The sequence below is a fragment of the Megascapheus bottae genome, chromosome 6, assembly GCF_031878675.1.
Source record: "Megascapheus bottae isolate mThoBot1 chromosome 6, mThoBot2.hap1, whole genome shotgun sequence".
In the NCBI taxonomy this organism is placed as follows: Eukaryota; Metazoa; Chordata; class Mammalia; order Rodentia; family Geomyidae; genus Megascapheus; species Megascapheus bottae.
Window position 1 is genome coordinate 18,702,859 of NC_143514.1, and position 27,143 is coordinate 18,730,001.

The 27,143-nt window shown below is 57.4% G+C and overlaps 1 protein-coding gene across 3 annotated transcripts; it reads left to right on the forward strand.

The window, feature by feature from the left end:
• The first annotated feature begins 600 nt into the window (after positions 1 to 600).
• On the forward strand, positions 601 to 26,298 carry Celsr2 (cadherin EGF LAG seven-pass G-type receptor 2). 3 transcript variants are annotated; one of them, XM_090334340.1, is made up of 34 exons: positions 601 to 4,434; positions 8,711 to 9,358; positions 11,443 to 11,665; positions 11,998 to 12,113; positions 12,281 to 12,369; positions 12,630 to 12,787; positions 13,143 to 13,306; positions 13,473 to 13,598; positions 13,934 to 14,100; positions 14,393 to 14,680; positions 14,765 to 14,939; positions 15,169 to 15,310; positions 15,451 to 15,571; positions 16,014 to 16,197; positions 16,338 to 16,439; positions 17,325 to 17,419; positions 18,100 to 18,309; positions 18,813 to 18,996; positions 19,093 to 19,221; positions 19,324 to 19,504; positions 19,620 to 19,787; positions 19,867 to 19,993; positions 20,098 to 20,298; positions 20,580 to 20,754; positions 21,051 to 21,163; positions 21,605 to 21,684; positions 21,775 to 21,901; positions 21,988 to 22,110; positions 22,607 to 22,734; positions 23,284 to 23,372; positions 23,476 to 23,667; positions 23,808 to 23,978; positions 24,097 to 24,331; positions 24,644 to 26,298. In XM_090334340.1, the coding sequence occupies exons 1-34, from the start codon at positions 1,107 to 1,109 to the stop codon at positions 24,669 to 24,671; spliced, it is 8,787 nt and encodes a 2,928-aa protein (XP_090190466.1). In that variant the 5' UTR covers positions 601 to 1,106; the 3' UTR covers positions 24,672 to 26,298. The 3 variants fall into 3 exon arrangements, with proteins under 3 accessions (XP_090190466.1, XP_090190467.1, XP_090190468.1); XM_090334341.1 differs by having other exon boundaries at positions 24,785 to 26,298; XM_090334342.1 differs by having other exon boundaries at positions 25,030 to 26,298.
• The last annotated feature ends 845 nt before the right edge of the window (positions 26,299 to 27,143 follow it).

Genomic DNA, 27,143 nt, shown 5'->3' on the forward strand with positions numbered 1-27,143 from the left:
GGGTGGTGGACCAATAACCGCCGTGGGCCTCCCTGCCTCTAGGGAGCTACAGCCTTCATACCTTAATTCCTCAACATTCTCTGCACCCTAGGACTATCTAGGTGCCATGGCTCCCTGCCTGGAGCTGTTCTGCACCCTAAGCTGCTGGATCCCAAGAGCACCCTGGGCAGACTACAACCTCTGGATCTGAGGAAGTCTTTGTACTGTTGAGTCAGACCCTCTTAGCTCAGTCTGATCGGGGCCAGCCCTGACAGCAGAGCTGTTTGTGTAGCTGGGAGCATGGCCCCAGAGCCCCTGCGAAGGTCTGACAAACCCAAAGAACCACCTCTGTGATTACCGTTCCCGGTCTGGCTTCTGATGAGCTCCTCTCTAGGTTGTGGTAGATTGCAGCACGATCCCCGCGCCGACTTGCCCGGTTCTACCGGCGGGAAGCTGACAGCGTCCTAGGCAGGCGGGCGCTGGCTGGGGCCCACCTCTTTCCGGGCGGCGGGCGTCGCCGCTTTAAGGCAGCGGCGGCGCCAGCAGGTTTATGGTAATGAGCCGCCGCCGCCGCCGCCGCCGCGCTGCAGAGCTCGCTCGCCCGCCCGCCGGGGAGGCGAGGGAACGCGGGGCTGGGCCCAGGCCCGCGGCGACCGGCAGCGGCGAGATCGCCGGGCGCGGGCGGACGGTGCAGGGGCCCTCGGTGGCGGCCGGGCTGGGTTGGGGTCTGGGCGCCGCAGGTCCGCAGGCGCAGGTGGGCGATCCCACGCGGGCGGCGGGGCCGCTCGGGGGCTGGGGGGCCGGGGGGAGCCGCCAGCAGGGCCGAGGGCGCCGCGAGGCCCGCGGGCACAGGTCGGGGGCGCCGGGAGAGCAGGTGGAGGCGAAGGCGCGAGCCCGCGAGAGTCGGTCGGGGTAACCTGGGACCGAGCCGGGCTCCGGGAGCCGTGGGAGCCGGGGACGCGGCGCAGGGCCCCGCCGAGCCGTCCCGAGACGCAGGCCCCGCGGGGCGCACAGGTGGTCCCCGCGGACCGGCGCCCCGGGCCGGGCATGAGGCGCGGCAGGGCTGGCTGGAGCCGGAGGAGGAGCCGCGGCGCCTGTTGACCCCGGCTGGCCGGGAGCCGGGAGAGATGCGGAGCCGGGCTGCCAGCGTCCCCCTCCCGACGCCGCTGCCGCCGCCGCCGCCGCTGCTACTGCTGCTGCTGCTGCTGCTGCTGCCGCCGCCACCACTACGGGGAGACCAAGTGGGGCCCTGTCGTTCCCTGGGGTCCGGGGGACGCGGCTCCTCCGGGGCCTGTGTCCCCGTGGGCTGGCTCTGTCCCGCCTCAGCCTCGAACCTTTGGCTTTACACCAGCCGGTGCAAGGATGCAGGCACGGAGCTGATTGGCCACCTGGTGCCCCATCACGATGGCCTGAGGGCCTGGTGTCCCGAATCTGGGGCCCGCATCCCCCTTCCACCAGCTCCTGAAGATTGCCCCTGGAGCTGTCGCCTCGTGGGCATCGGAGGCCACCTTTCCCCACAGGGCAAGCTGACCCTGCCTCAAGAGCACCCATGCCTAAAAGCCCCCCGGCTGAGATGCCAGTCTTGCAGGCTGACACAAGCCCCAGGGCTCAGGGCAGGGGAAGAGGAGCCAGCGGAGGAGTCCTTGGGAGGGCGCAGGAAAAGGAATGTGAACACAGCCCCTCAGTTCCAGCCTCCCAGCTATCAGGCCACGGTGCCCGAAAACCAGCCAGCAGGCACCTCCGTTGCATCTTTGCGAGCCATCGATCCAGATGAGGGCGAGGCAGGCCGGCTGGAGTACACCATGGACGCCCTGTTTGATAGCCGCTCCAACCATTTCTTCTCCTTGGACCCCATCACTGGCGTTGTCACCACAGCCGAGGAGCTGGATCGAGAGACCAAGAGCACCCACGTCTTCAGGGTCACTGCACAGGATCATGGCATGCCCCGACGGAGTGCCTTGGCCACCCTCACCATCTTGGTGACGGATACCAATGACCATGACCCTGTTTTTGAGCAGCAGGAGTACAAGGAGAGCCTCAGGGAGAACTTGGAGGTTGGCTACGAGGTGCTGACCGTCAGGGCCACAGATGGCGATGCCCCTCCCAATGCCAATATCCTGTACCGCCTGCTGGAGGGGTCTGGGGACAGCCCCTCCGAAGTATTTGAGATTGACCCTCGCTCGGGGGTGATCCGAACCCGTGGTCCTGTGGATCGGGAAGAGGTGGAATCCTACAAGTTGATAGTGGAGGCAAGTGATCAGGGTCGGGATCCGGGCCCCAGAAGTGCCACGGCTGCTGTTTTTCTGTCTGTGGAGGATGACAATGACAATGCCCCCCAGTTTAGTGAGAAGCGTTATGTGGTCCAGGTGCGGGAGGATGTGACCCCAGGAGCCCCCATCCTCAGGGTGACGGCCTCAGATCGAGACAAGGGAAGCAACGCCCTGGTACACTATAGCATCATGAGTGGCAATGCCCGGGGACAGTTTTATCTGGATGCCCAGACTGGGGCTCTGGACGTGGTGAGCCCTCTTGACTATGAGACAACCAAAGAGTATACACTACGGGTGCGGGCGCAGGATGGCGGCCGGCCCCCGCTCTCCAATGTCTCTGGCCTGGTAACAGTGCAAGTCCTGGATATCAATGACAACGCCCCCATCTTTGTCAGCACCCCTTTCCAGGCCACTGTCCTAGAGAGCGTCCCTTTGGGCTACCTGGTTCTCCATGTCCAGGCCATCGATGCTGATGCTGGTGACAATGCCCGCCTGGAATACCGCCTGGCTGGAGTTGGGCATGACTTCCCTTTCACCATCAACAATGGCACCGGCTGGATCTCTGTGGCTGCCGAGCTTGACCGAGAGGAGGTTGATTTCTACAGCTTTGGTGTAGAAGCCCGAGACCACGGTGTTCCAGCTCTCACCGCCTCGGCCAGCGTCAGTGTGACCATCCTGGATGTCAATGACAACAACCCAACTTTCACGCAACCGGAGTACACGGTGCGGCTCAATGAGGATGCGGCTGTGGGCACCAGTGTGGTGACAGTGTCAGCCGTGGACCGCGACGCCCACAGTGTCATCACCTACCAGATCACCAGCGGCAACACTCGAAACCGCTTCTCCATCACCAGCCAGAGTGGTGGTGGCCTGGTGTCCCTGGCCCTGCCATTGGACTACAAGCTTGAGCGTCAGTATGTGCTGGCGGTTACTGCGTCTGATGGCACAAGGCAAGACACAGCACAGATCGTGGTGAATGTCACCGATGCCAACACCCACCGTCCCGTCTTCCAGAGCTCTCACTACACAGTGAATGTGAATGAGGACCGGCCGGCCGGTACCACTGTGGTGCTCATCAGTGCCACAGACGAGGACACAGGTGAGAATGCCCGCATCACCTACTTCATGGAGGACAGCATCCCTCAGTTCCGCATCGATGCGGACACGGGGGCTGTCACCACCCAGGCGGAGCTGGACTATGAAGACCAGGTGTCCTACACGCTGGCCATCACTGCTCGGGACAACGGCATCCCCCAGAAGTCTGACACCACATACTTGGAGATTCTGGTGAACGACGTCAATGACAACGCCCCTCAGTTCCTACGGGACTCCTACCAGGGGAGCATCTACGAAGATGTGCCCCCTTTCACCAGTGTCCTCCAGATCTCGGCCACGGATCGGGACTCTGGTCTCAATGGCCGGATCTTCTACACTTTCCAAGGAGGGGATGATGGAGATGGTGACTTCATTGTCGAGTCCACGTCGGGTATTGTACGAACCCTGCGGAGGCTGGACCGCGAGAACGTGGCCCAGTACGTCTTGCGAGCGTATGCAGTGGACAAGGGGATGCCCCCCGCCCGCACACCCATGGAAGTGACAGTCACTGTTTTGGATGTGAATGACAATCCACCTGTCTTTGAGCAGGATGAGTTCGATGTGTTTGTAGAAGAAAACAGCCCTATTGGGTTGGCTGTGGCCCGGGTCACAGCCACCGACCCCGATGAAGGCACCAATGCTCAGATCATGTACCAGATTGTGGAGGGCAACATTCCTGAGGTCTTCCAACTCGACATCTTCTCTGGGGAGCTGACTGCCCTGGTGGACTTAGACTACGAGGACCGGCCCGAATACGTGCTGGTCATCCAAGCCACATCAGCTCCCCTGGTAAGCAGGGCTACTGTCCATGTCCGGCTGCTGGACCGCAATGACAACCCACCAGTGCTGGGCAACTTTGAGATCCTTTTCAATAACTACGTCACCAACCGCTCAAGCAGCTTTCCTGGGGGCGCCATTGGCCGCGTGCCTGCCCATGACCCTGACATCTCAGACAGCCTCACTTACAGCTTTGAGCGAGGAAATGAGCTCAGCCTGGTCCTGCTCAATGCCTCCACCGGAGAGCTGAGGTTGAGCCGGGCACTGGATAACAACCGACCTCTGGAGGCCATCATGAGCGTGCTGGTGTCAGGTAAGAAGGGGCCCAGGTAAAGTTGGGGTGGGAGTAGTGTTTAGGGAGACACTGGAGGTAGAAAGCCATCTATGGGGGTGCTAAGGGCCCACCTTTCTGCCAGTGGCTCGCCCAGGAGAGTGCAAGAACCAGCTTGGGAAGAAGCCCCAGGAATCCTGGCCAGCCTGGTGCAGGCCCCGCCTGTTGCCCCAGGCTGGGCTGGCTGCTTTGGTTGGCTGCCCCCTGCCTACCAGCCTGTGACGTGCTGGGGGGAAGTGTTGTGAGGCTGCCCTGGCTGTGGCTGCCAAGAATTGCTCAAGGCGTGGGGTGGGGGAGAGGGGAGGCTCGTGGAGGCCTGGAGAGCTGGGGGAAGGGTGGAGGGCACCGTGGCCTGTGAGGGGAGCAAGCTGGCCCCTCACCTCCCTCCCCACCAACAGGACAGTCCTGTGATCTCATACAGCCTCTGGCAGGACAGAGGGTTGCAGGGGGCACCGGGTTCTTCTGAGGGGTCAGGACCCTGCTGTCCTCTTCTGGCCCTTTCTGGCTCCCAACTGAGCTGACATGGACTTTGTCTACAGCATTCTTTTCCCTCCAGGCAGAAAGAGCCTGGCCTGGCTTCCCCTTCAGAGCTACTGCAGGAAATAAGGCCAGTGCTCATTGTCTGTGTCCAAACAGACCCCACTGTCAAGAGTCCTTAGTTGGGGGTCTGACTTGGGGGGAAGGGCTGCAGGGAAGTCAGGACTCCGCTGGGACTCCCCTGGTTTCTCCGTGGGTTCTCTCTAGGTGGTAGGCTTTCCCCGCTGTCTGTGACCAGCTCAGGTTCAAGATGGGGCATGGTTACCAAAATGAGCCAGGAGACGGCTGAACTTTCAGTGCAGACACTCCAAGAACTCTGATCCAGTGGGGAGAGATTTCCAGGGGTGTGGGAGCCTGGCCAGGGCCCAGGCTGGGCATTCCTGCTGCTTGGCCATGCGCTCAACCTGCACACTTCACAGACAGGACTGGGGGAGGAGAGCCAGCCCTGTGCATGACAGTGTGCTATCTTGTATATCCGTGTGGGAGGTGAGAAGCAGAGAGGGAACCACACCTGGATTACGGAGCATCTACCCTGAATCTGAGGGTATAAGGGTCCTCATGGGGGTCCACTGTTAGCAACAAACACATGAGGTAAGGGAGGCTCTAGCCCCCTCCCCATTCATGCTTGCTGATAGATGCTTTGCTGGCTCAAACCCCAGGGAGTCTCCAAGACCAAGGAGAATGGACCAGGTGGTGGACCAGGTTCTTAGCCTCCTCTCCAGAAGGAGGAAGTTGGGAGACATTCTTATCCATGCCTAGCACTAAAGGAAGTGGCAGCATAGAAAGGAAAGAAGCCTCTGTCTCCTGTCCTCCATCCCTAGCCTATCTTTGGTGAGTGTGGCTAGATGCTAAAGACCCAGGGCACAGAATCGCACCATTCAGTTTTCTGTCTCCTGCCAGTGCAGAGTCCCTGACTGAAATCCCCTAGATCAGAGGGGAAGTCCAGGAGGGCACCCAGAGCAGCTGGGGCTGGCCTTCCAGTCCTAGCCTTCTCTCCCCCCTCAGCCTGACCCTTGGAGGCAGTCACCAAGGCAACCCCAAAGTTCAGGAGGCTGGGTGAGGGGAATTGACTCCCATTGCCTCTTTGTTTTTCTTCTCTGGTTCTTTGTCTCTTCCTTCTTTCCCACCCTGCCCATGCCGGGTCCTTCAGCACTGCCTCCCTCTGCTACCCTCTCCCCCAGCTCCTGTAAGACTCTCCTCTCCCACTCCCTCCAATGTTGGCTCTTTTCCTGGGCCTTTGTCTGCCCCTGTCCCATCTTTGGATTTAGGCCTCAGTGGCTGTCGTCCCCCTCTCTTCTTCCTGGTGGCTGCAGCTGCACCAGCCCAGGCTGGATGGTTCCCCTGCAGCTCAAACTCTCCCTGCTGCTTCCTGTTCTGCCAGAATGGACAGCAGTGCCTGCCCATGGCCTGCTCAGCTTCCCAGACCTGCAGAGTCCCTGGGGACTCTACCCCTGTTCCTACCCTGCCTGTGAATCTGAGGGGTGATGGAGGTCAAATCAGGAAAGAGGGACAGAAGGAAGGATAGAGCAATAGTTTGGCTGCTGCAGTGGGGACAATAGCAGAAGGGGCAGGTGGCCACAGATGGTGGGCCAGATGGGAAGCAAGGGAGACACACTGGCGAGGGGCACAGACGGGGCCTGGAATGTTGAGGGGAGACACAAGGAGGAACGTTTGTTCCCAGGGATGAGAGGCAGTGGGGCTTTTCTTGCCTGTTGGTCTTGAATGCTCCTTCCCTAAGAAGCGAGAGCACTGTGTGTGGAACGTTGGGTTACTTCTTTCCTGGAAGGAATATCCTATCTAGAAACCTCTGGGCAGGTGCATCAGAGCCCCTGTGCCAGCTGTGGAGAAAGTACAGTGGCTCTGAAAGGAGGCAGAGGAATGATGGTAGATGGACAAGCTTCGTAGAGCAGCAATCTCAAGGCAGGTTAGAAGGCTTGGAGGACTGTGGGCTGGTGTCTTGAGAGATCAAATAGGAGGGAGCAGCCTGAGCAGGAGCTTCTAGATCAGAGTGGGAGGAGCAGAAGTGATCAGTGACAGCAGGTTTGCTGGCAAGAGCAGGTGGCTGACAGCTATGAGACTGGAGGACAGATTGCAGTGGGGTTGGAATATAGCTGAGATGGGTGTCTGGCTTCAGTCTGCCTCAGCTTAACTAAGCTGCCCGTGAAGCTTGACTCTCTGCCATCCTCCTCAAGTAGTTGTGACACCACCACTGAATCTAGTCCCACAATCCTCTCTTGTTCCTGCCCCACCCTAGCAACTGGCCCCTGCCCATTCCTGCTTAGGTGCCATGTGCTCTGGGGCCTCTCCTGCTGTACTTTTAAGACTATTGTATTCTGGAAACTGTATAGATTCTCATCCACTTCTTAGTGTTTATTGAACACCTACTATGTGTAAGGCATTATCCTAGATAAATACATGATTATCTCCTAGTTTTCCCAAGCCATTTTCCCTTCCCCATGGCCTCAGCTTTCACTTTTGAAGGACGTCAAATCCATTCCCATATGTAAGCACATGCAGGTGTGCATGGTATTTCTGGGTGTCTGGTGTGTGGGTGGCATGAGACACCAACAAGTGCGTTAGTATTTAGCTGTTTATAAGTGAGTGTGCCGCTGGAGGGTATGGCAGGTAGGTAGTTGGGTGATGAGTAGCCAGAGGGTGTGAAGCCAGAGGAGATACTAGCCCAGTGGTGTTCTGGGGTCTCTCGGTGGAAGCTGCCCAGATTCTCCTATCTCCACCACTTCTATGTACCTTGACTTTAGCGTGGAACAAGTGGGTGGTTCTGCCACCCATTAAGGTGGCACAGCTGGATTTTCTGGGGTGGGGTCCCCCACGCTCCCCAAAGCAGCAACCCAGAGTTGGGCGGGAAGAATGCTTTGTGTGGGGTGTTGCCATGGAGATAGCAGGCCTATGCCCAGGCAGTCATAGGCTGAGTGGGAGGGGCCCCATGGCCGGCTGACCCAGTTCACTTCCCACGCGGCCCTGCTGCGGCAATGCTGCCAGGCCCAGGTAATGCCCTGCTGTCAAGAGTGACAGGGCCATGAGGGGATGATTTTTGTGGGTCTTTCATAGTGCTCTGGGCCTTGGAGAAAAGTAAGCAAAGGACAAAATGGGGTTCCTGTTCCTGATTCTGCCATAAGGGGGGCAGGACTCATGGGTGGAGCAGGGACCCATCACAAACATTAAAAAAAATGCTTTGCACCTGTAATACTAGCTACTCAGGAGGATCTCAGTTCAAAGCCAGCCAAGGCAGGAGAGTCTGTGAGTGTCCTGTCTCTAATTAAGTATCAAAAAGCAGAAAGTGGAGCCATGGCTCAAGTGATAAAGCACTAGCTTTGAGCAAAAACGCTCAGGGTTCTGAGTTCAAGCCCCAGGACTAGCACACACACAAATGTGTCACATCTCACAGCAGGGAACTGAGCGGGAAGGTATGTGAAACACAGAGAGAATTTCTGAACAATCTCATCCTCTTACACAGCCCAACAGGACTGCCCCTGCAAGGCTGCCGCCCTCCACTGATCTTTCCAAGTCACTGGTCCCCCTTTATACCAGTTTACATGCCATGCGGGGTGGGGGGGAGGGGAGGTACAGCGTTTGAGACCCACTGGCTCTTTCTCCCGGAGTTCCCCACTCAGGGTCTACCCAACGCGCCTGCAAGGACCTGGCACTGTGGCCCGGCCCAGCCCAGGCCTGATGCTGACCCACGGGCGTTCCCCCTCCGCAGATGGCGTGCACAGCGTGACGGCCCAGTGCGCGCTACGCGTCACCATCATCACGGACGAGATGCTCACGCACAGCATCACGCTGCGCCTGGAGGACATGTCGCCCGAGCGTTTCCTGTCCCCGCTGCTGGGACTCTTCATCCAGGCCGTGGCGGCCACGCTGGCCACGCCCCCGGACCACGTGGTGGTCTTCAACGTGCAGCGGGACACGGACGCGCCCGGGGGCCACATCCTCAACGTGAGCCTGTCCGTGGGGCGGCCCCCCGGGCCCGGCGGCGGGCCGCCCTTCCTGCCGTCCGAGGACCTGCAGGAGCGCCTGTACCTCAACCGCAGCCTGCTCACCGCCATCTCGGCGCAGCGCGTGCTGCCCTTCGACGACAACATCTGCCTGCGCGAGCCCTGCGAGAACTACATGCGCTGCGTGTCGGTGCTGCGCTTCGACTCCTCGGCGCCCTTCATCGCCTCCTCCTCCGTGCTCTTCCGGCCCATCCACCCCGTCGGGGGGCTGCGCTGCCGCTGCCCGCCCGGCTTCACCGGCGACTACTGCGAGACCGAGGTGGACCTGTGCTACTCGAGGCCCTGCGGGCCCCACGGGCGCTGTCGCACTCGCGAGGGCGGCTACACCTGCCTCTGCCGTGAAGGCTACACGGGTGAGCCCGGGAGGGGGCCTGGGGCGGGGGCTGCCGTCTAAAAACCTTGTGGTGCTAGTGGAGATCGCTTCCTCACTCCTTCCCAGAGCAAGATAGACTTCCACTCACCCAGCCTTCAGAACTTCTCTGCGTGTTGACCACTGCCTGGAAGGGGAAATGAAGGGCCTGCACTGCACTCTGTTCATGCACCCCACCCACACGTGCACACTCACACACACACACACACACGCTCACACTCACACACAGCCTGGGCAGGAAAATTCAAGACTCTTATCTCCAATCAATCAGCAAAAAGCCAGAAGTAGAGGTGTGGTTCAAGTGGTAGAGTGTCAGCCTTGAGTGAAAAAGCCAAGCAAGCATGCTAGACCTTGAATTCAAGGCCCAATAGCCGCTTAAAATAAGTTGGTGGTGGGGATTCGTTTAATTAATTTCACCCAGCAAACGCTGGGTCCTGACGAGTACTGGCTTGTATTTGAGGAAATGCTGAGGTGAGGTTACTGACTCCAGATAGCTTGAGGTTAAGCCTAGGTCTGGTCTCCCACAGCCAAGTGAGCTACCTTCCAGGACTCCAGCACACACTTTTCTCTCCAGGCATGGAGAAGCTGGGGGCAGCAGCTGCAGGGTGTGCAGGTAGTGGTGACTGGACACTGCATCCTGGGCAGAACGGTTCCATTTCTACCTCCCTCCCACACGTCTCACCCCTGGCTCTCCCTAAGATGCTTACTGCCTCCACTCTGCATCCTGACCCTCCCTGCAGGCTCTTGGCTGCTCCTTGGGTCACACCCTGCTCTTCTTCCTTGCCAGGCTTCCTCCTGTCCTTGGAGCCATACCCAGCGGCTTTGCCATCAGTGTGGGCAGCCCCACCATCTTCCCTGCTGCATCTCCCTGCCCAGAACTTGCCAGACTGACTTCCATGCTGCAGCTGGGGGAGGGAGAAAGAGAAAGCATGGGGGAGGGGAGGGGAGTCTTTGTCCAGAAGGGTGGGGAGAGGGGGCTTAGAGTAGGCGAACAACAGTTTCCATGGAAACAAGAGCCAGTCACTAGGCACAAGAGCTGAGAACCTATCTCTAGAATCTGGGAATGAGGAGGGAAAGGGGTGGATTTTCCCATCTGATGCTGTTGGAATTTTTAGCTCCTGTGAATCCTGATCTCTACCAGGGATCAGATTCCTGTTCTTTCAGCATTGCCCAAGGGCACAGAGTCTTCAGTCTGGTCCCAAGGGTTCTGGGTGGAAGTTCCTTGTTTTGTTATTGGAGAAGTCCTGGCTTCCCTCCTCACTGACCCCATCCCATAACTCAGACAAATTTGAATGGAAGTGAGGTACCATTCCCAGGGAAGGTAAAAGATCTTGTTGCCTAACAAAAAGTAGCAAAAGCTGCAGAAAGGGAGGATCAGGGGCCGGCAGAGTCCTTATCCCATTCTTCCCATTTATCCTTACCAAGGTTTGGGGCCTTGGTACCCAGGGTAGGAGAGGGGCCTGGAAGCTTTGAGGAGTTTGGGAGGAGGGGATGGGGATGTGTGGAGCTGCAGTGAGAATGGCCTGGCAGACCAACCAGAGCACCCTGGAAGGGTTGGAGTGTTGTAGATCTCGCTAGGAAGTAGGGATGCCTGAGAGAATCTGGGAGTATTTGGAGGTTCACAGGAGGCCATGGGAGATATTACCAGGGATTTATTGATCAGATTTTCATGACATGTTCCTAAGAAATAATTTGAATGAGACATTAATTTTGGCCCAGAGGTTCAGAGATTTCAATCCATAGTCAGCCCATAGGTGCGGGCCTGCAGTGACAGGAGTTGCGGCAGAGCAGAGCTGCTCACTTCATAGTGGACAGGAAGCAGAGAGATAGGAAGGGAACAGAACAGAGCCTTCAAAGGCATACTCCTAGTGTCTTACTTCCTCCAACTAGGCTCTGCCTCCTAAGGTTTCCAGCATCTCCCAAAATAGCATCACCAGCTGGGGACCAAGCCTTCAGCAGATGGGCCTGTGGGGAACATTTTCATATTCAACCCAGAATTGGGGTAGCTGTTGCCTACCCCTCCTCAAGGGCTTGGTACTTACTCACCTTGCCTTTCCTCTTACCTAGGTGAGCACTGTGAGGTGAGCGCCCGCTCAGGCCGTTGCAGTCCTGGTGTTTGCAAGAATGGGGGCACCTGTGTCAACCTGCTGGTGGGTGGCTTCAAGTGTGACTGTCCCTCGGGGGACTTCGAGAAGCCCTACTGTCAGGTGACCACGCGCAGTTTCCCTGCCCGTTCTTTCATCACCTTCCGTGGCCTGCGCCAGCGCTTCCACTTCACGCTGGCCCTCTCGTGAGTGGCTGGGCATTGGGATAGAGGGGCTTGGTGGACTCTGGGTTGCCTCCTGTTGTCAGTGTAAATCAAGTAGACCATCTTCCCCTCCAGGGTCTGCTGGTCCCCACTCCCACCTCCATCATCCTAAATGGGGGGAGCTGGGCTGCGAGGGTTCTAATTTGGTCCCATCTTCTACATTTTAGCCCCCTGAGCTGAAGTCTTATCAAGGTGTCTGCTCGTAGGGGAGTGTGGGGGGATGGAGGAGTCCTGGGTAGGACTGGATATTGGTAAAGTGAGTGGGGTGCTGGCATCCATTGGGTCCCACAATCCCTGCCCCCACTCCTGCTCAGGTTTGCCACAAAGGAACGCAATGGGCTGCTGTTATACAACGGGCGCTTCAATGAGAAGCATGACTTCGTGGCCCTCGAGGTGATCCAGGAGCAGGTCCAGCTCACCTTCTCTGCAGGTGACCCCCATTGCCCCGCATCCTCACCTACCTCCCACTTCCCATGGCTCCCAGATCCTCTTCCAAAGCCGCACTCTCTCCTAGCCAAATATGGGTCCAGCTCCAGCCAGAGCCGTGGGCTGTGCCCAGCCCTCTTCCTGTGTCCCAGCTCCCCTCGTTCTTTCCAGGGGAATCGACCACCACTGTGTCCCCCTTCGTGCCCGGGGGCGTGAGCGATGGCCAGTGGCACACGGTGCAGCTGAAGTACTATAACAAGGTGGGTGTGGGGGCCTGCTCACATGCATGCCTGCACCTGGGTGCCTCTGAGAGCACTGGGGAGGTCTCACAAGGGCACCCTGGCTGGGAGGACTTGGGAGGGGACAGTGCCACTTTGCTGGGGGCATTCCCATCCCACCAGGTGGTACTCGATGCAGGGTAGGCAGACGTGGAGGTGCCATAGATCGCCGTGTGTCTACCATGGGTGTGAATTTCCTGGGGCCCTGCCCACCACTTCTCTTTGCCCCTCTCTGTTCACAGCCACTCTTGGGCCAGACAGGGCTCCCGCAGGGCCCATCAGAGCAGAAGGTGGCCGTGGTGACTGTGGATGGCTGTGACACAGGGGTGGCTCTGCGTTTTGGAGCTGCGCTTGGCAACTACTCCTGTGCTGCCCAGGGCACTCAGGGTGGCAGCAAGAAGTGAGCAGGGGAAAGTTCTAAGGGGGAAGGTGGGGCGGGCGGCAAGGGTGGGCAAGTTGAATAGATAAGGACTAGTGGGTTCCAAAGTGGAAACCAAGCTGGATGGGGCTCCCCTGGCTTCTGCTCAATCCTGCTGAGACCCTCAAGGCAGAGGTTGGCATCTAGGAGTTAGAGCGAGCACTGTGGGATGTGTGGTAAGGGTGGGAAGAGTTGAGAACCCCTTCTTCCTGTGCTGCTCTGCAGGGCCTATTACTCTGCCAGGCCCTTCCTTCCCAGGCTTGGCAGGATGTGTGCAGAGAAGAACCAGAGACTTGAGCCCACCCTCATGTCACCACCCGGTGCTTTGCTTTCCTAGGTCTCTGGATCTCACTGGGCCTCTACTGCTGGGTGGGGTGCCTGACTTGCCTGAGAGCTTTCCTGTCCGAATGAGGCACTTTGTGGGCTGCATGAGGAACTTGCAAGTGGACAGCCGCCATGTAGACATGGCTGACTTCATTGCCAACAACGGCACCATTCCTGGTATGGGGGTCCGGGAGGAGGGGTAGCTGGGAGTCAGAGGAAAGGAAGGGCTACACCTGGAGTGCGATCCTTGCCTATGTGGTCTCAAGGGCTTTGCCTGCTTTCACCACAGATTTCCTCAAATGGAGCCCTAGCCTGGGGCCATTCCCGCTTCTCTCCATTTCAGGTTGCTCCACCAAGAAGAACGTGTGTGACAGCAACACTTGCCACAACGGGGGTACCTGTGTGAACCAGTGGGACACGTTCAGCTGCGAGTGCCCGCTGGGCTTTGGGGGCAAGAGCTGTGCCCAGGGTAGGAGGGGCGGCTGTCAGAGGCCAGGGCCTGGGTGCTGCTGGCAGTCTGGGAACACTGGCAGGGTCGGGGCAGGCACTGGGCAGGGCTCCACGAGCACGGCTGTGGGTGGAAAAGCGTGTTTGGGCACAGCCTGAGAGGGTAGTAGGGAAACAAAGGGCTCAGTGAGAGGCAGGCCTGGGCACAACTCAGGCGGGCTCCAGGCAGGTAAATGCTCTGGTGGGCGGGGTGGCGAGGGATGTGGGCCTGCCTCCCCTGGAGCCACCCCAGACCGTCATGCCCCACCCCTGCCCCCCATCCCACCCTTCACACTGTACCTCCATCTGCCTCCCCAGAAATGGCCAATCCCCAGCGCTTCCTGGGCAGTAGCCTGGTGGCCTGGCATGGCCTCTCATTGCCAATCTCTCAGCCCTGGCACCTCAGCCTCATGTTCCGCACACGCCAGGCAGACGGGGTCCTGCTGCAAGCTGTCACCAGGGGGCGCAGCACCATCACCCTGCAGGTGATGCGGCGAGTGGCGGGAGGTGGGGGCAGCCCTGGCGGGGCTAGGGCTGGAATGGACTCCTGGGGAGGACTGGACAGAGCTACTAGGCAAGGTGGTTTCTTGGGCAGAGCTAGAGGTGGCCGGATCAGTGTAGTGATCAATGCTGCCATCTGTTGGGACTGCAGGAAACAGGCCCAGTGTTCCTCTAGCCTCATCTAGAGGCCAGATGGGTTTGGTGGTCCAGAAAGTAGGCTAAGAGAAACGTGAATCAGGGCTGTGTGCTGACTTTGCTTTCTTCCTCTTGCCCCAGCTCCGGGAAGGCCACTTGGTACTCAGTGTGGAGGGCACAGGGCTCCAGGCCTCATCTCTGCGTCTGGAGCCAGGCCGTGCCAACGATGGTGACTGGCATCATGCACAGCTGGCACTAGGAGCCAGTGGGGGCCCTGGCCATGCCATTCTGTCCTTTGACTATGGGCAGCAGAGGGCAGAGGGTAACCTGGGCCCCAGGCTGCATGGGCTGCACCTGAGCAACATCACTGTCGGGGGAGTGCCGGGGCCAGCCAGCGGTGTGGCCCGTGGTTTCCGGGGCTGTTTGCAGGTGAGCTTTCTGCTTTGTGCTCCTGTCCTGCCACTCCCCAGCACCCTGCTCCACTGAGGACCCACGCTGACCCCGTCCTCCCAGGGCGTACATGTAAGCGAGGCCCCCAAGGGTGTAAGCAGCCTGGATTCCAGCCGCGGGGAGAGCATCAATGTGGAGCCGGGATGTAGCTTGCCAGATCCCTGTGACTCAAACCCGTGTCCTGCTAACAGCTACTGCAGCAATGACTGGGACAGCTATTCCTGCAGCTGCGACCCAGGTATGCTAGAGAGCCCTAGAAATAGGCAGGCTGACAGGTTCAGGAGTCTTACCTTGACTTTTCTGTCCCTGGAGTCCAGTCACCTCACCCCTCTGAGCCTTCATCTCATACTCTGAAAACCCAAAGCTACCTGGTGCCATGCTGAGTGAGAGGAAGTGGTCGAGGGTGGTTGGATAGAAGACATTGCTGGAGAAGTGGGGAGTGAGCCTTTCTGGTCCTTCTTTCCCAGGCTACTATGGTGACAACTGCACTGATGTATGTGACCTGAATCCATGTGAACACCACTCTGTCTGTACCCGCAAGCCCAGTGCTCCCCACGGCTATACCTGCGAGTGTCCTCCAAATTACCTCGGACCATACTGTGAGACCAGGTATGTGGCCCAAGGCTTGTGGTTGCAGGCAGCAGCCATTGCCTGTTCCTTCTGGGTTGGGGAGCCCGGCTGAGCTGCAGCTGGGGCATGCCAGGTGAGCGTGGCAGAGGGAGCTCACTTCTACCCTGGCCTCTTTGCAGGATTGACCAGCCTTGCCCCCGTGGCTGGTGGGGACACCCCACGTGTGGCCCATGCAACTGTGATGTTAGCAAAGGCTTTGACCCAGACTGCAACAAGACAAGTGGCGAGTGCCACTGCAAGGTGATAGCCTCCACAAAGTCCCCCAGTGGCCACCTGGGCCTACTCTCTATGTCACCTGCAGGGGAGGGGAGGCGATGGGGATGGAGATGGGGATACCTGCAGAGACCCTGAGACCTATTGCCTTTGTTCTAGTGGGCAGGGAAATTGGAAATTGGCTCTTGGTCTTTGTATTGGGTGCAGTGGAGTCCAGGACAGGACCAGTATTTACGCAGTGAGCCCTGGGCTGGCTCTACAGGAACTCTGCAGCCTGTTCTGGTTGCTTGGCATTTCACCAGTGTCTTCCACTCCAAATTGTTACCAGCTGGTAAATATTGTGAGCATCCATTCCAAAGGGGACCTAAGTTCAGGCAGCCTCTCTCCAGACCCTATAGCTGACAGGATCCAGGAGTATCCAGGAAATGTGCCTGAGACAATGACTCCCCTTCCTCCTCCCTGCTCCCAGGAGAACCACTATCGGCCCCCTGGAAGCCCTACCTGCCTCCTGTGTGACTGCTACCCCACAGGCTCTTTGTCCCGAGTCTGTGACCCTGAGGATGGCCAGTGTCCATGCAAGCCTGGTGTCATTGGGCGCCAGTGTGATCGCTGTGACAACCCTTTTGCTGAGGTCACCACGAATGGCTGTGAAGGTGAGGCTCCAGGGTGGGTGGGTGGAGCTCCAGAGAGCCCTGGAGCCCTGATAGCAGCAAGCACAGGGAGACTGGGGGGGAAGGCTGGGGCACCCACACAGAGCTATTCCTTGTGACCCTGTGTTCTTTCTTTCTCACAGTGAATTATGACAGCTGCCCACGGGCCATCGAGGCTGGGATCTGGTGGCCTCGCACACGGTTTGGGCTTCCTGCTGCTGCCCCCTGTCCCAAAGGCTCATTTGGTAGGCATTACAGGATGTCCTGTTGAGAAGTTGGCTTCTACCAGTGGTGGAACGTGGTCAGGAAGCCCTCAGCTACAGATCTCAGGACTCTACTTTCTGCCCTTCAGGACCTAGAGATTTTGTCATACCTTCCGATATATCCAAAGAGCTCACGACTTAACTTTCTACTTTTAAAATTCTTGCTTAGCTTTTGTGCTCAAGGCTAGCACTTGAGCCACACTTCTATTTCCAGCCTTTTGCTAGAGATAAGAATCAGATTTGTCTGCTTGGGCTGGCTTTGAACCTTGATGCTGAGATTTCAGTCTCCTGAGTATCTAAGGCAGGAGCCACCAGTGCCTGTCCTATTCATACTCTGGACAGAAATGCTGAGAAATCTACATTGTGCTGGGCACAGGGCTGGGTGCTAGAGATTCACAAATGAATCACACAGGACTCCTAACACCCGAATAATGCCACATGTGGGATAGTCAGTCTTGAGGAGCAGAGGGTGGGAACTGGCATTGGTAGAGAGTAATAGAGAACACGAGGTGTTCATTGGGGAGGGGCAGTGATGTCTGAGCACTCAGAAAAGGTCTTCTACCTGCTTGTTCCCATAGCCTCCACTAGGACTGATTTGTGGAGATTTTTGGCACTAGAGTCCTATAGGAATCTAAAATTCTATATTTTGGCTCTAGAATTCTCTCTTAGCACCCCATGAGAGTGTTCTATATTTTTCTCTATAACTCTGTAAAGATGTCTGTTTTTGGCTGTAGAGTTCTTTATAGTTCTAGAGTTCTATATTTTTTGCTCTCTTAGCACACAGCAGCCCTTCTCAGCCAGGTCTCCGGGGCTCCCTATGTGTCTGTCTGAGGCCAGTCCTCTTGGCTTCTTCCCCCTTCTCTTCAGGGACTGCAGTACGCCACTGTGATGAGCACAGGGGGTGGCTCCCCCCAAACCTCTTCAATTGTACATCCGTCACCTTCTCAGAGCTGAAGGGCTTCGTAAGTCCACTTACTTTCTCATTTCTATCTCTCCCTTTTTCTCATGCTTCCATTTCCCTGCACTTTCCCCCTAGGGGGTGTGGTGGTACTGTGTCTTGAACTTAGGGCCTAGTCTCTGCCTCTTGGCTTTTTTGCTCCAGGCTGATGCTCTACCACTAGAACCACAGTTCCACTTTGGGCTTTTTGGTGATTAAATGGAGAGAAGAGTCTCATAGAAGCCAGGCACTAGTGGCTCACACCCATAATCCTAGCTACTCAAGAAGATCTGAGGATCATGGTTCAAAGCCAGCCCTGGCACAAAAGTTTGTGAGACTCTTTCCAACAAATTACTCAAAAAAAGCTGAAAGTGGCACTGTGGCTCCAGTGGTGGAACACTAGCCTTGAACACAGAGAGGCTCAAGGACAGCACCCAGGCCAAAAGTTCAAGCCTCAGGATTGGGAAAAAAAAAAAAAAAAAGAGTCTCCTCAGATCACAGCCTTCTGAGTAGCTAGGTTTACAGGAGTGAGCCACAGGGTGCCTGGCTTCCTACCCATCTCCAAGAAAGGGGTGGAATCCTAGTCCCTGTTTATTTGGGGCCCTCACTCTTTTTTTCTTTGCTTTCCTGAGGCACTGTTTGCTCTAGAATTCCAGTTTCCACCCCCCTTCACCGGCCCCTGGCCTTTCTGTCCCTCCTGTGTAGGCTGAGCGGCTGCAGCGGAATGAGTCAGGTCTGGATTCAGGTCGCTCCCAGAGGCTGGCCCTGCTCCTTCGCAATGCCACACAGCACACGACTGGCTACTTCGGCAGTGACGTGAAGGTGGCCTACCAGCTGGCCACACGGCTGCTGGCTCATGAGAGTGCCCAGCGGGGCTTTGGGCTGTCTGCCACACAGGATGTCCACTTCACTGAGGTGGGATTTCCAGTGGGCAAGGCTGGTTGGGTGGGGGTGATGGTGAGTGTTACTTCTTGTAGCAGTCTTTGGGGAAAAGGAGGGACATTCCCCCTGGCACACATCCCCCATGAGATCCATGATTCATGATCCAGCTCCTGGGGTCTCAGCCCCACTTCCCAGCCTGCACCATATCTAAGTGCACTAGACAGGACTGTTCGTGTTGAGGCACACGTGGCCCCACAGCTTGGCCATTGTATCAGGGCTGACTGCTCTGGGAATCGGCAGGGGATACAGAGGGTAGGGCATGGGAAGCACAGCTTGGAGCTCTTATTTAGAGCAAGAGGAGGAGAGATTCAAAATAGAGCATGCTTGATGGGTAGACAGGGGACTCAGGGGTTCCCAGGGGAGGGGCTGAGGGTCAGGGCGGGTGTGGAGCTGGGGAGCTGGTGTGGGCTATGGATGACAAGTGTGGGCTGCGAGCAGATGCTACAGATGCTACTGGTAACCATGCCCACCCCCAGAATCTGCTGCGGGTGGGCAGTGCCCTCCTGGACGCAGCCAACAAACGTCACTGGGAGCTGATCCAGCAGACAGAGGGTGGCACGGCCTGGCTGCTCCAGCACTACGAAGCCTATGCCAGCGCCCTGGCCCAGAACATGCGGCACACCTACCTCAGCCCTTTCACCATCGTCACACCCAACATAGGTGAGGCTGCCACCTGGGCTGCGGGAGAGCATGTGGGGGGCGTTCCTCTAAGGGTGGCCTCCCTTGGGGCTGACCTAGGGCCCCTCGGGGTGCCAGTTATCTCCGTAGTGCGTCTGGATAAGGGGAACTTTGCTGGGGCCAAGCTGCCACGTTATGAGGCACTTCGTGGGGAGCGGCCTCCGGACCTTGAAACAACTGTCATTCTGCCAGAGTCTGTCTTCAGAGGTCAGTGGGGCTTGGGTGGGTCAAGGGCTGGTCCTGGCCGCATCCATGCAGGCCCTCCGGAGGGGCGGGGCCCAGCTGAGTGCGGCAGTACCCCTCTTCCAGAGATCCCCACCGTGCTCAGGCCTGCCGGTCTGGGAGAGGCCCAGGAGCCAGAGGAGCTGGCACGGCGGCAGCGGAGGCACCCAGAGCTGAGCCACGGGGAGGCTGTGGCCAGTGTCATCATCTACCGCACCCTGGCTGGGCTGCTGCCCCACAACTATGACCCAGACAAGCGCAGCCTCAGGTGAGTAGCTGGGGCCAGACAGGTGGATGCTGGCGTGTGGAGGGACCAGGAGTAGGGCGTTTGCAGTGATGAGGGAGTCTCCTCATCATATGGTTGTCATGGTGCCTTACGTCAGAGTCCCTAAGCGCCCAGTCATCAACACACCCGTGGTGAGCATCAGTGTTCACGATGATGAAGAACTCCTGCCACGCGCCCTGGACAAGCCAGTCACCGTGCAGTTCCGGCTGCTTGAGACGGAGGAGCGAACCAAGCCCATCTGTGTTTTCTGGAACCATTCGATCCTGTGAGAGCATGGGCTGCCCATCCCCCCCTTCCCCGGGTGCTCAGCCTCCTGCCTCCCTCATCCTTCTGTCCTCACGCAGGGTCAGCGGCACAGGTGGCTGGTCAGCCCGGGGCTGTGAGGTCGTCTTTAGAAACGAGAGCCACGTCAGCTGCCAGTGCAACCACATGACAAGTTTTGCCGTGCTCATGGATGTGTCCCGTCGGGAGGTGGGGTCCATGGCGGGGGAGCGCTGTGGAGCCGTGGTTGGGTATCCAGCTGCTAGGCTGGGTCCTCAGGCACAGCCCTTATTCCCCTGCCACCCGCTCTGCAGAATGGAGAGATCTTGCCCCTGAGGACATTGACATACGTAGCCCTCGGGGTTACCTTGGCCGCCCTGCTGCTCACCTTCCTCTTCCTCACGCTCCTCCGTGCCCTGCGCTCCAACCAACATGGCATCCGCCGCAACCTCACAGCTGCCCTGGGTCTGGCCCAGCTGGTCTTTCTCCTGGGGATCAACCAGGCTGACCTCCCTGTAAGATGCCCTCCTCTTCCCGACTTCCGGCCCCCACCCTCCTGGTGACCCCTCCCTCCCTGCTTCAGCCCAGGTCCCCTGTCCTGACAGTAGTGAATCCGATCAAGGACCTAGGCTAGTGCCTGGCCCACACTTCCCTCTTCCCCAGCGTCCCACGGAGTGCCCCAGCATCTTAGAGGCCCTTCTGACTCAGCGTTCCCCTGAAACTTGCCTCTGCCTGATGTGGGCTGAGCCCCTGCACTGGCTATGTCCTGGTCACTGACCAGTGGCCTGGCCCTCAGTTTGCCTGCACAGTCATTGCCATCCTGCTGCACTTCCTGTACCTCTGCACCTTCTCCTGGGCTCTTCTGGAAGCCTTGCACCTGTACCGGGCGCTCACAGAGGTGCGCGATGTCAACGCTGGCCCCATGCGCTTCTACTACATGCTGGGCTGGGGTGTGCCTGCCTTCATCACAGGTACTTCACCCCTTTCCTGGCCTGGAGGTTCCACATCTGGGGCTTTAGGTCTTCCACAGTGCCACCCACGGCCCACAGCTTGAGACTGGCATCCTTTTGCTCAAGGACAGCTTAGTCATAGGTGTCCTGATTTACCTCATGCCCCGATCCTCCGTGAGGGAGCGGGGTCCTCTTCCAGGAGCAGGGAATGGGTAGATGGAGGTTGAACCCTCCCACATGCTGCAGGCTGTCAGGTGCGCCCAAGGTTCTGCATTCTGTGCTGAGTGCCCTCCTCTGCTGCCCTCACCACACTCCAGGTCTGGCTGTGGGCTTAGACCCTGAAGGCTATGGAAACCCTGACTTCTGCTGGCTTTCAATCTATGATACGCTCATCTGGAGTTTTGCTGGCCCAGTGGCCTTTGCTGTTTCGGTAAGTACAGAAAGTGAGCTAAGGTGAGTAGGTTGAGTATATCCTCTGGATCCCCTTTAAGGGCGTGTGTGTGTGTGTGTGTGTGTGTGTGTGTGTCTGTCTGTCTGTCTGTCTGTCTGTCTGTCTGTCTTGAACTCAAGGCCTGAACACTGTCCCTGAGCTTTTGTGCTCAAGGCTGGCACTCTACCACCTGAACCACAGCTCCACTTCTGAGTTTTTGGTGGTTAATGAGAGATAAGACTCTCACAGACTTTCCTGCCCAGGCTGGCTTTGAATCATGATCCTCAGACCTCAGCCTCCTGAGTAGCTAGGATTACAGGTGTGAGCCAGTGGCCACCGGCTGGATTCCCTTGAGGAGCAGTGGCAGCCTCGAGGCTCTGTGGGGAAGCACTGTCACTGACTGTCCCCTCTGGTCCTTTCATGCTTCTCTCCACTGCCCAGATGAGTGTCTTCCTGTACATCCTGGCGGCCCGGGCCTCCTGTGCTGCTCAGCGGCAGGGCTTCGAGAAGAAAGGCCCTGTGTGAGTATGGGGTGCCCGGGCACAGGGAAGGCATTGGTGGACATGGGTTGGGGGGCTCATGGTGGTCTTACACACTGCTCTGCCCCCCAGCTCGGGCCTGCGTCCCTCCTTTGCCGTTCTGCTGCTGCTGAGTGCCGCATGGCTGCTGGCACTGTTGTCTGTCAACAGCGACACCCTCCTCTTCCACTACCTCTTCGCTGCCTGCAATTGTATCCAGGTATCTGGTCTGGCCTTACTGAGGGAGGGAGCTTGGCTGAGGAGTGTGCTTGAATATGCCCAGACTCCAGCTTCCTCTCCTGCCAGGGCCCCTTCATCTTCCTCTCCTATATGGTGCTGAGCAAGGAAGTCCGGAAGGCACTCAAGTTTGCCTGTAGCCGCAAGCCCAGCCCCGACCCTGCTCTGACCACCAAGTCCACCCTGACCTCGGTGAGGATGCCCCGGGCCGAGCCTCCTCCTTCTCTATACCTCTTTGCTTCCTTTCTTTCCCTATCCCCTTCCAGGAAGGAGGAAGAGGTGGTGAGATGTTAGGTGTGGTCTTGGGGGGCGATGCCGTTACAGTGAGGTAGGATTCGGTTGGGGGAAATGGAGTCATGGACAGAGCCAAGTAACCAGTGTTCTGTGCTGGGAAGCAGTCGCCAAGTTTACAAATTCCCTGTCTCCCAAAATGCTTTCAGGGGACAATTCCTGGTGCCAACATAAAAAAATTTTAAAAAAGTTAAAAGTCCTTACTCAGCCAGTCCAGGGTATTTAGGGTGTGCCGGGGGGAACAGCTGCTGCAGAGCTAGGGCCAGTGCCAGGCCCCACCTTAACACCTAGGAATACAGGAGGGAGGGTGTAGAGCAAACTCCCTGCATCTTTCCATTTCCTAGCCTGGGCCCACCTTTCTCTCCCTCACTTGTCCACCTGTCTGTCCTCTGCCTAGTCCTATAACTGCCCCAGCCCTTATGCAGACGGGCGGCTGTACCAACCCTATGGAGACTCAGCTGGCTCACTGCACAGTGCCAGCCGCTCATGCAAGAGCCAGCCCAGCTACATCCCCTTCCTGCTGAGGTGAGCCCTGGAGACGGGAGGGCTCAAGAGGGGAGGGAGGACCAGGCATGCTGGACCTGGGCCAGCCAGCTGCTAGGCCACAATGTGGCCAATATAGGTAGCAGCTTGAGCTAGAAGTCATAAATGACGCAAAGCAGCCAGGTGCTGGTGGCTCACACCTGTAATGCTGGCTACACAGGAGCCTAAGATCTGAGTATCACGGTTCAAAGCCAGCCCTAAGCAGGAGACTCATCTCCAATTAACTACCAAAAAGCCAGAAGTGGAACTGTGACCGAAGTGGTAGAGTGCTAGCCTTGAACACAGAAGCTCAGAGACTGTGTCTAGGCCATACACATGCATACACACACACACACACACACACGCACACACACACACACACACACACACACACACACACACACACACACACACACACACCCCGGTCGTTGGGCCCCCTGCCTGGCCCTTCTGCCCAGCCACACAGAGAGCAGGAATTAGAATCCCAGGGGAGAGAAAAATAAGGGGCTACAGGGTGAGAGGCCATGTTGACCCCTCTAGCTTGTCTTTTAGGGAGGAGTCCACTCTGAACCCTGCCCAAGGGCCGCCCGGCCTGGGAGACCCGGGTGGCCTGTTCCTGGAAGGTCAAGACCAACAGCATGGTGAGGATGGAAGGCCCTGGCCACCTAGCCGGGCAGGGGCCTGGCTTTTGCTGTGGGTGTGCCGAGGTAGGTGGTCAACTATGATCCTCCCCTGACCTCCCAGATCCCGACACGGATTCTGACAGTGACCTGTCCCTGGAAGATGACCAGAGTGGTTCCTATGCCTCTACCCACTCATCAGACAGTGAGGAGGAGGAAGAAGAGGAGGAGGAGGCCACTTTCCCTGGAGAGCAGGGCTGGGACAGCCTGATCGGTCCTGGAGCCGAGAGACTGGCTCTGCACAGTACCCCCAAGGGTGGGCTGGCATCAGGGATCTGGCCTTTGGGGGGCAGTGGAAGCCAGAGAGGCCTGGGATTCCTGGGGAGCAGGACTTGGGTGGGTGGTTCTCTTAGCCACCTCCTCCCTCTGGGGCTTAATTACTTCCTTTGCTGCCAGATGGAGTCCCCGGGCCTGGAAAGGCCCCCTGGCCAGGAGACTTTGGACCCATAGCAAAGGAGGGTGCTAGCAGCGGGACTCTGGAGGACAGGCCACGGGAGAACGGAGATGCACTGTCTCGGGAAGGGTCTTTGGGCCCCCTGCCTGGCCCTTCTGCCCAGCCACACAAAGGTGAGGGGACTCCCCCAGCTGCCCTCCTCCCCCTCTGCCCTGCCAGGGACTGCTGGAGCTCTGTAGGATGCCCACCTCCCCACACCGGGCCTCTCATGGTGACCTTCCGGGCCCCCAGGAATCCTCAAGAAGAAATGTCTGCCCACCATCAGCGAGAAGAGCAGCCTCTTGAGGCTGCCCCTGGAGCAGGGCACAGGGTCTTCTCGGGGCTCCTCAGCCAGTGAAGGCAGCCGGATGGGGCCCCCTCCCCGCCCGCCACCCAGGCAGAGTCTCCAGGAGCAGCTGAATGGGGTCATGCCCATCGCCATGAGCATCAAGGCGGGCACCGTGGACGAGGACTCCTCAGGCTCCGAGTGAGTGGGGCTGGTAGGGTGGCCAAGGTGACACTTGCGGACATCCTGGCTGGGACGGAGCTGCCCCTGGGCCTCCCCCAGGTGATCCTGGTTGGCAGTTGGAGGTCAGATGGGTTGAGCATGGTCCATGTCCCTTACGTGTCGAGAAACTAGGGTGCCTTGTGGGGTGCGTGCCTAGGGCCTCCTGAGGGAGGGTGGGGAGCCGGGACTGCTCTTCTGTTTCCTTCTCTGTGGAAGCTGCTCACTGTCTTCCTCTGCTCCAGCTAACCTTCTGTCTGCCTTTTCTGCCACTCTCCTTTCCTGCCTCTCCAGATTTCTCTTCTTTAACTTCCTGCATTAACCCTGGGCCGGTGTTCCTTCGTCCCGAGGCTCCCTTCCCTTCCCCAGCAGCGCTCATGCCCCACTCCTGTCTTGTGCTTTATCCTGCCCCTGCTCCCCACCGCCTGCCCGCAGCAGCGACGAAACGTCCATCTGAGGAGCCCGGGCCTTGCATCCAAGGCCATCTAGTGCCAAGCCCCTCCCCTCAACCCCTCTCACTGCACTTTGGACCCCTGGGGCCAACATCTCCAAGACAAAAGTTTTTCAGAAAAGAGGAAAAAAAAAAAAAAAGAATTTTAAAAGGATCTCCACTCTTCATGACTTCAGGGATTCATTTTTTTTTATACGCTGGAAACTGATTCCTCTTTCCCTTCCCAAAGAGGATAGGACGTCCCCGGAAGCTTCCCAGCCTCTCCTCAGTTTCCCATCTGCTGTGCCTCTGGGAGGAGAGGGAATCTTAGGGGGCCTGCCCCTCATTTGCCATCACCAAAAGGAAAGGACAAAGCCACACACACCTGGGGCAACGTACCCTGCAGGCTGCACCGGGCAGGCCTCAGCTGTGGAAGGGTCAGGGCCAAAGGCGCTCCTAGCCTGACCGCACTGCCTCTCCCAGGAACTGAAGAGCCCTGTCTGGCCAGGAGGCAGAAGGACTCAGTGCCCCTGGACCCCCAAATGCTGCATGAACCATTTTAAGGGGAGCCTGCACCCTTAGGCAGGGGATGGCCACCCTAGCCCCTCTCCTTTTCCTGGGACTCCAGCCATGTGCTGAAGCCCAGGTGTTTGCTCAGTTTGCTGACCCCAAAGTGCTTCATTTCTTCTGCCTGCCCCGCTGTGGGAAGGCCAATCACGTGTTAAGTTGCGCTTCTTTGCTGTGTGGGGTGGGACCAGGAGGGAGAGTAGGTGCAGAGCTGGATTGGTTGCCCTGAAGGGCCTCAAGCACACGTTTCAAGTCGGTTCTGGTGTCCACTCCTCCTCTCCCCCACATCAGACGAATGCCACTTTGTCTGACCTGCTGTGGCCTCTGAGACATGTTCTATTTTTAACCCCTTCCTGGAATTGGCTCTCTTCTTCAAAGGACCTCTTCCTCACTGACCCCGCTCTCTACCCCAGCCCCCTGTGAAGAGAGAGTTAATATATATTTTTATTTATTTGCTTTCTGTGTTGGGATGGGTTTGTGTCCAGTCCCAGGGGCTCTGACGTGGCCATGGCAGGTTGGGTGTGGACCCAGCGGCCCTTCCCCTTGCAACTGTTCTCCCTCTACTCAGTTTTGCCAACCATCCTTCACTCGACTTGCCCTCTAAGCATGTACTCCAGACTTGTGAATTTCCTCCCAGAGCATGTGGCTAGAAAAGAGGCTCATGGGCAGGAAAAAAAAAAAATGTATTCCTGTTCCTCTTGGAAGGTTGGCCTCTGGTGTTTCTGCCATGGATTCTCACCCTGCCCCGTCCCCTCAGCAATTCCTTTAAAGGGTTAAAAATTTAACTGGTTTTTACTACTGATGACTTGACTTAAAAAAAAAATACAAAGATGCTGGATGCTAACTTGATACTAACCATCAGATTGTACAGTTTGATTGAAATTGTAAATAAGGTAGAGTTTTGTTGTTTTTCCATCCCCATACTAATGAATAAACTAGTTCTGTGCAGGTAGTGTGCGTCTGCATGGTGTCCTCTCCTGACAGGGAGAGGCCTGGACTTTGGAAAACAAAACTCAAGCAGGGCCTGGAAGACCCCATCAGGATACTGTAGGAACTCAGATACCAGCTGGCGCACAGGCTTCTCCCCATGGCTCCCCAGCAATGTGCCCCCACAGCTTCATCTGCACAGCACCCTGGCCTCACATTTCCAAGGAAGATGAGTTGAGGGATGGTAGCATGTCTTTTCACCAAACCACGGGGGACTGGTGTAGTGGGAGAGGTCACATAGACCATGCAGGGTTTGCACATCAGTAGGCCAGGGGAGCTGAGTTGAGTGCCCAGTGGCTAGGTACTGCCTCATGCCCATCTCTGTGGAGCACTTTTATTTTTTCCATTGGAAAATGAAGGGGCTACTCAAAAATTGTGTTTTTGTTCCTACACATCACTATAGGTCCCATGTTTGTGTTTGTCAAAGGTCCGTTGAACAATCTAGAAGGGAGTTAACATAGGGCGGCGGTATTAGGGCAATAGTGATGAACACACAGCCTAAAACCAGACTTTATCTCTGAGCCTTAGTTTTTCTTCCTACAAAACACGGACAATGCTAACAACATTGTCTAATTGAGCTTTGGAGGATTAAATGAGTTAACACATGTAAAGTGCTTAGCACAGTTCATGGTACGTTGCAAGAGACCAATGAACTGCTTCCCTGTTAGTGCTCCTGAGGCACAGCAGGAAGTGGATGACAAATAGAAAGCCAGGCCAAAAGAGAAGTAGGCCAGCAGGTAGTTGGATGAGAAAGGCAGCTTTGACAAGGGCTGCCAACAACATGCTCTTTAATCAATTTTGTAGTAGAAG

Excerpts from the sequence above, each read along its gene's own strand:
- Celsr2 (XM_090334340.1), top strand. The coding sequence starts at position 1,107 with ATGCGGAGCCGGGCTGCCAGCGTCCCCCTCCCGACGCCGCTGCCGCCG. Across the intron at positions 13,599-13,933 it reads GGGCAAGAGCTGTGCCCAGG|AAATGGCCAATCCCCAGCGC; the intron begins GTAGGAGGGGCG and ends CTGCCTCCCCAG. Across the intron at positions 18,997-19,092 it reads CATCGTCACACCCAACATAG|TTATCTCCGTAGTGCGTCTG; the intron begins GTGAGGCTGCCA and ends TCGGGGTGCCAG.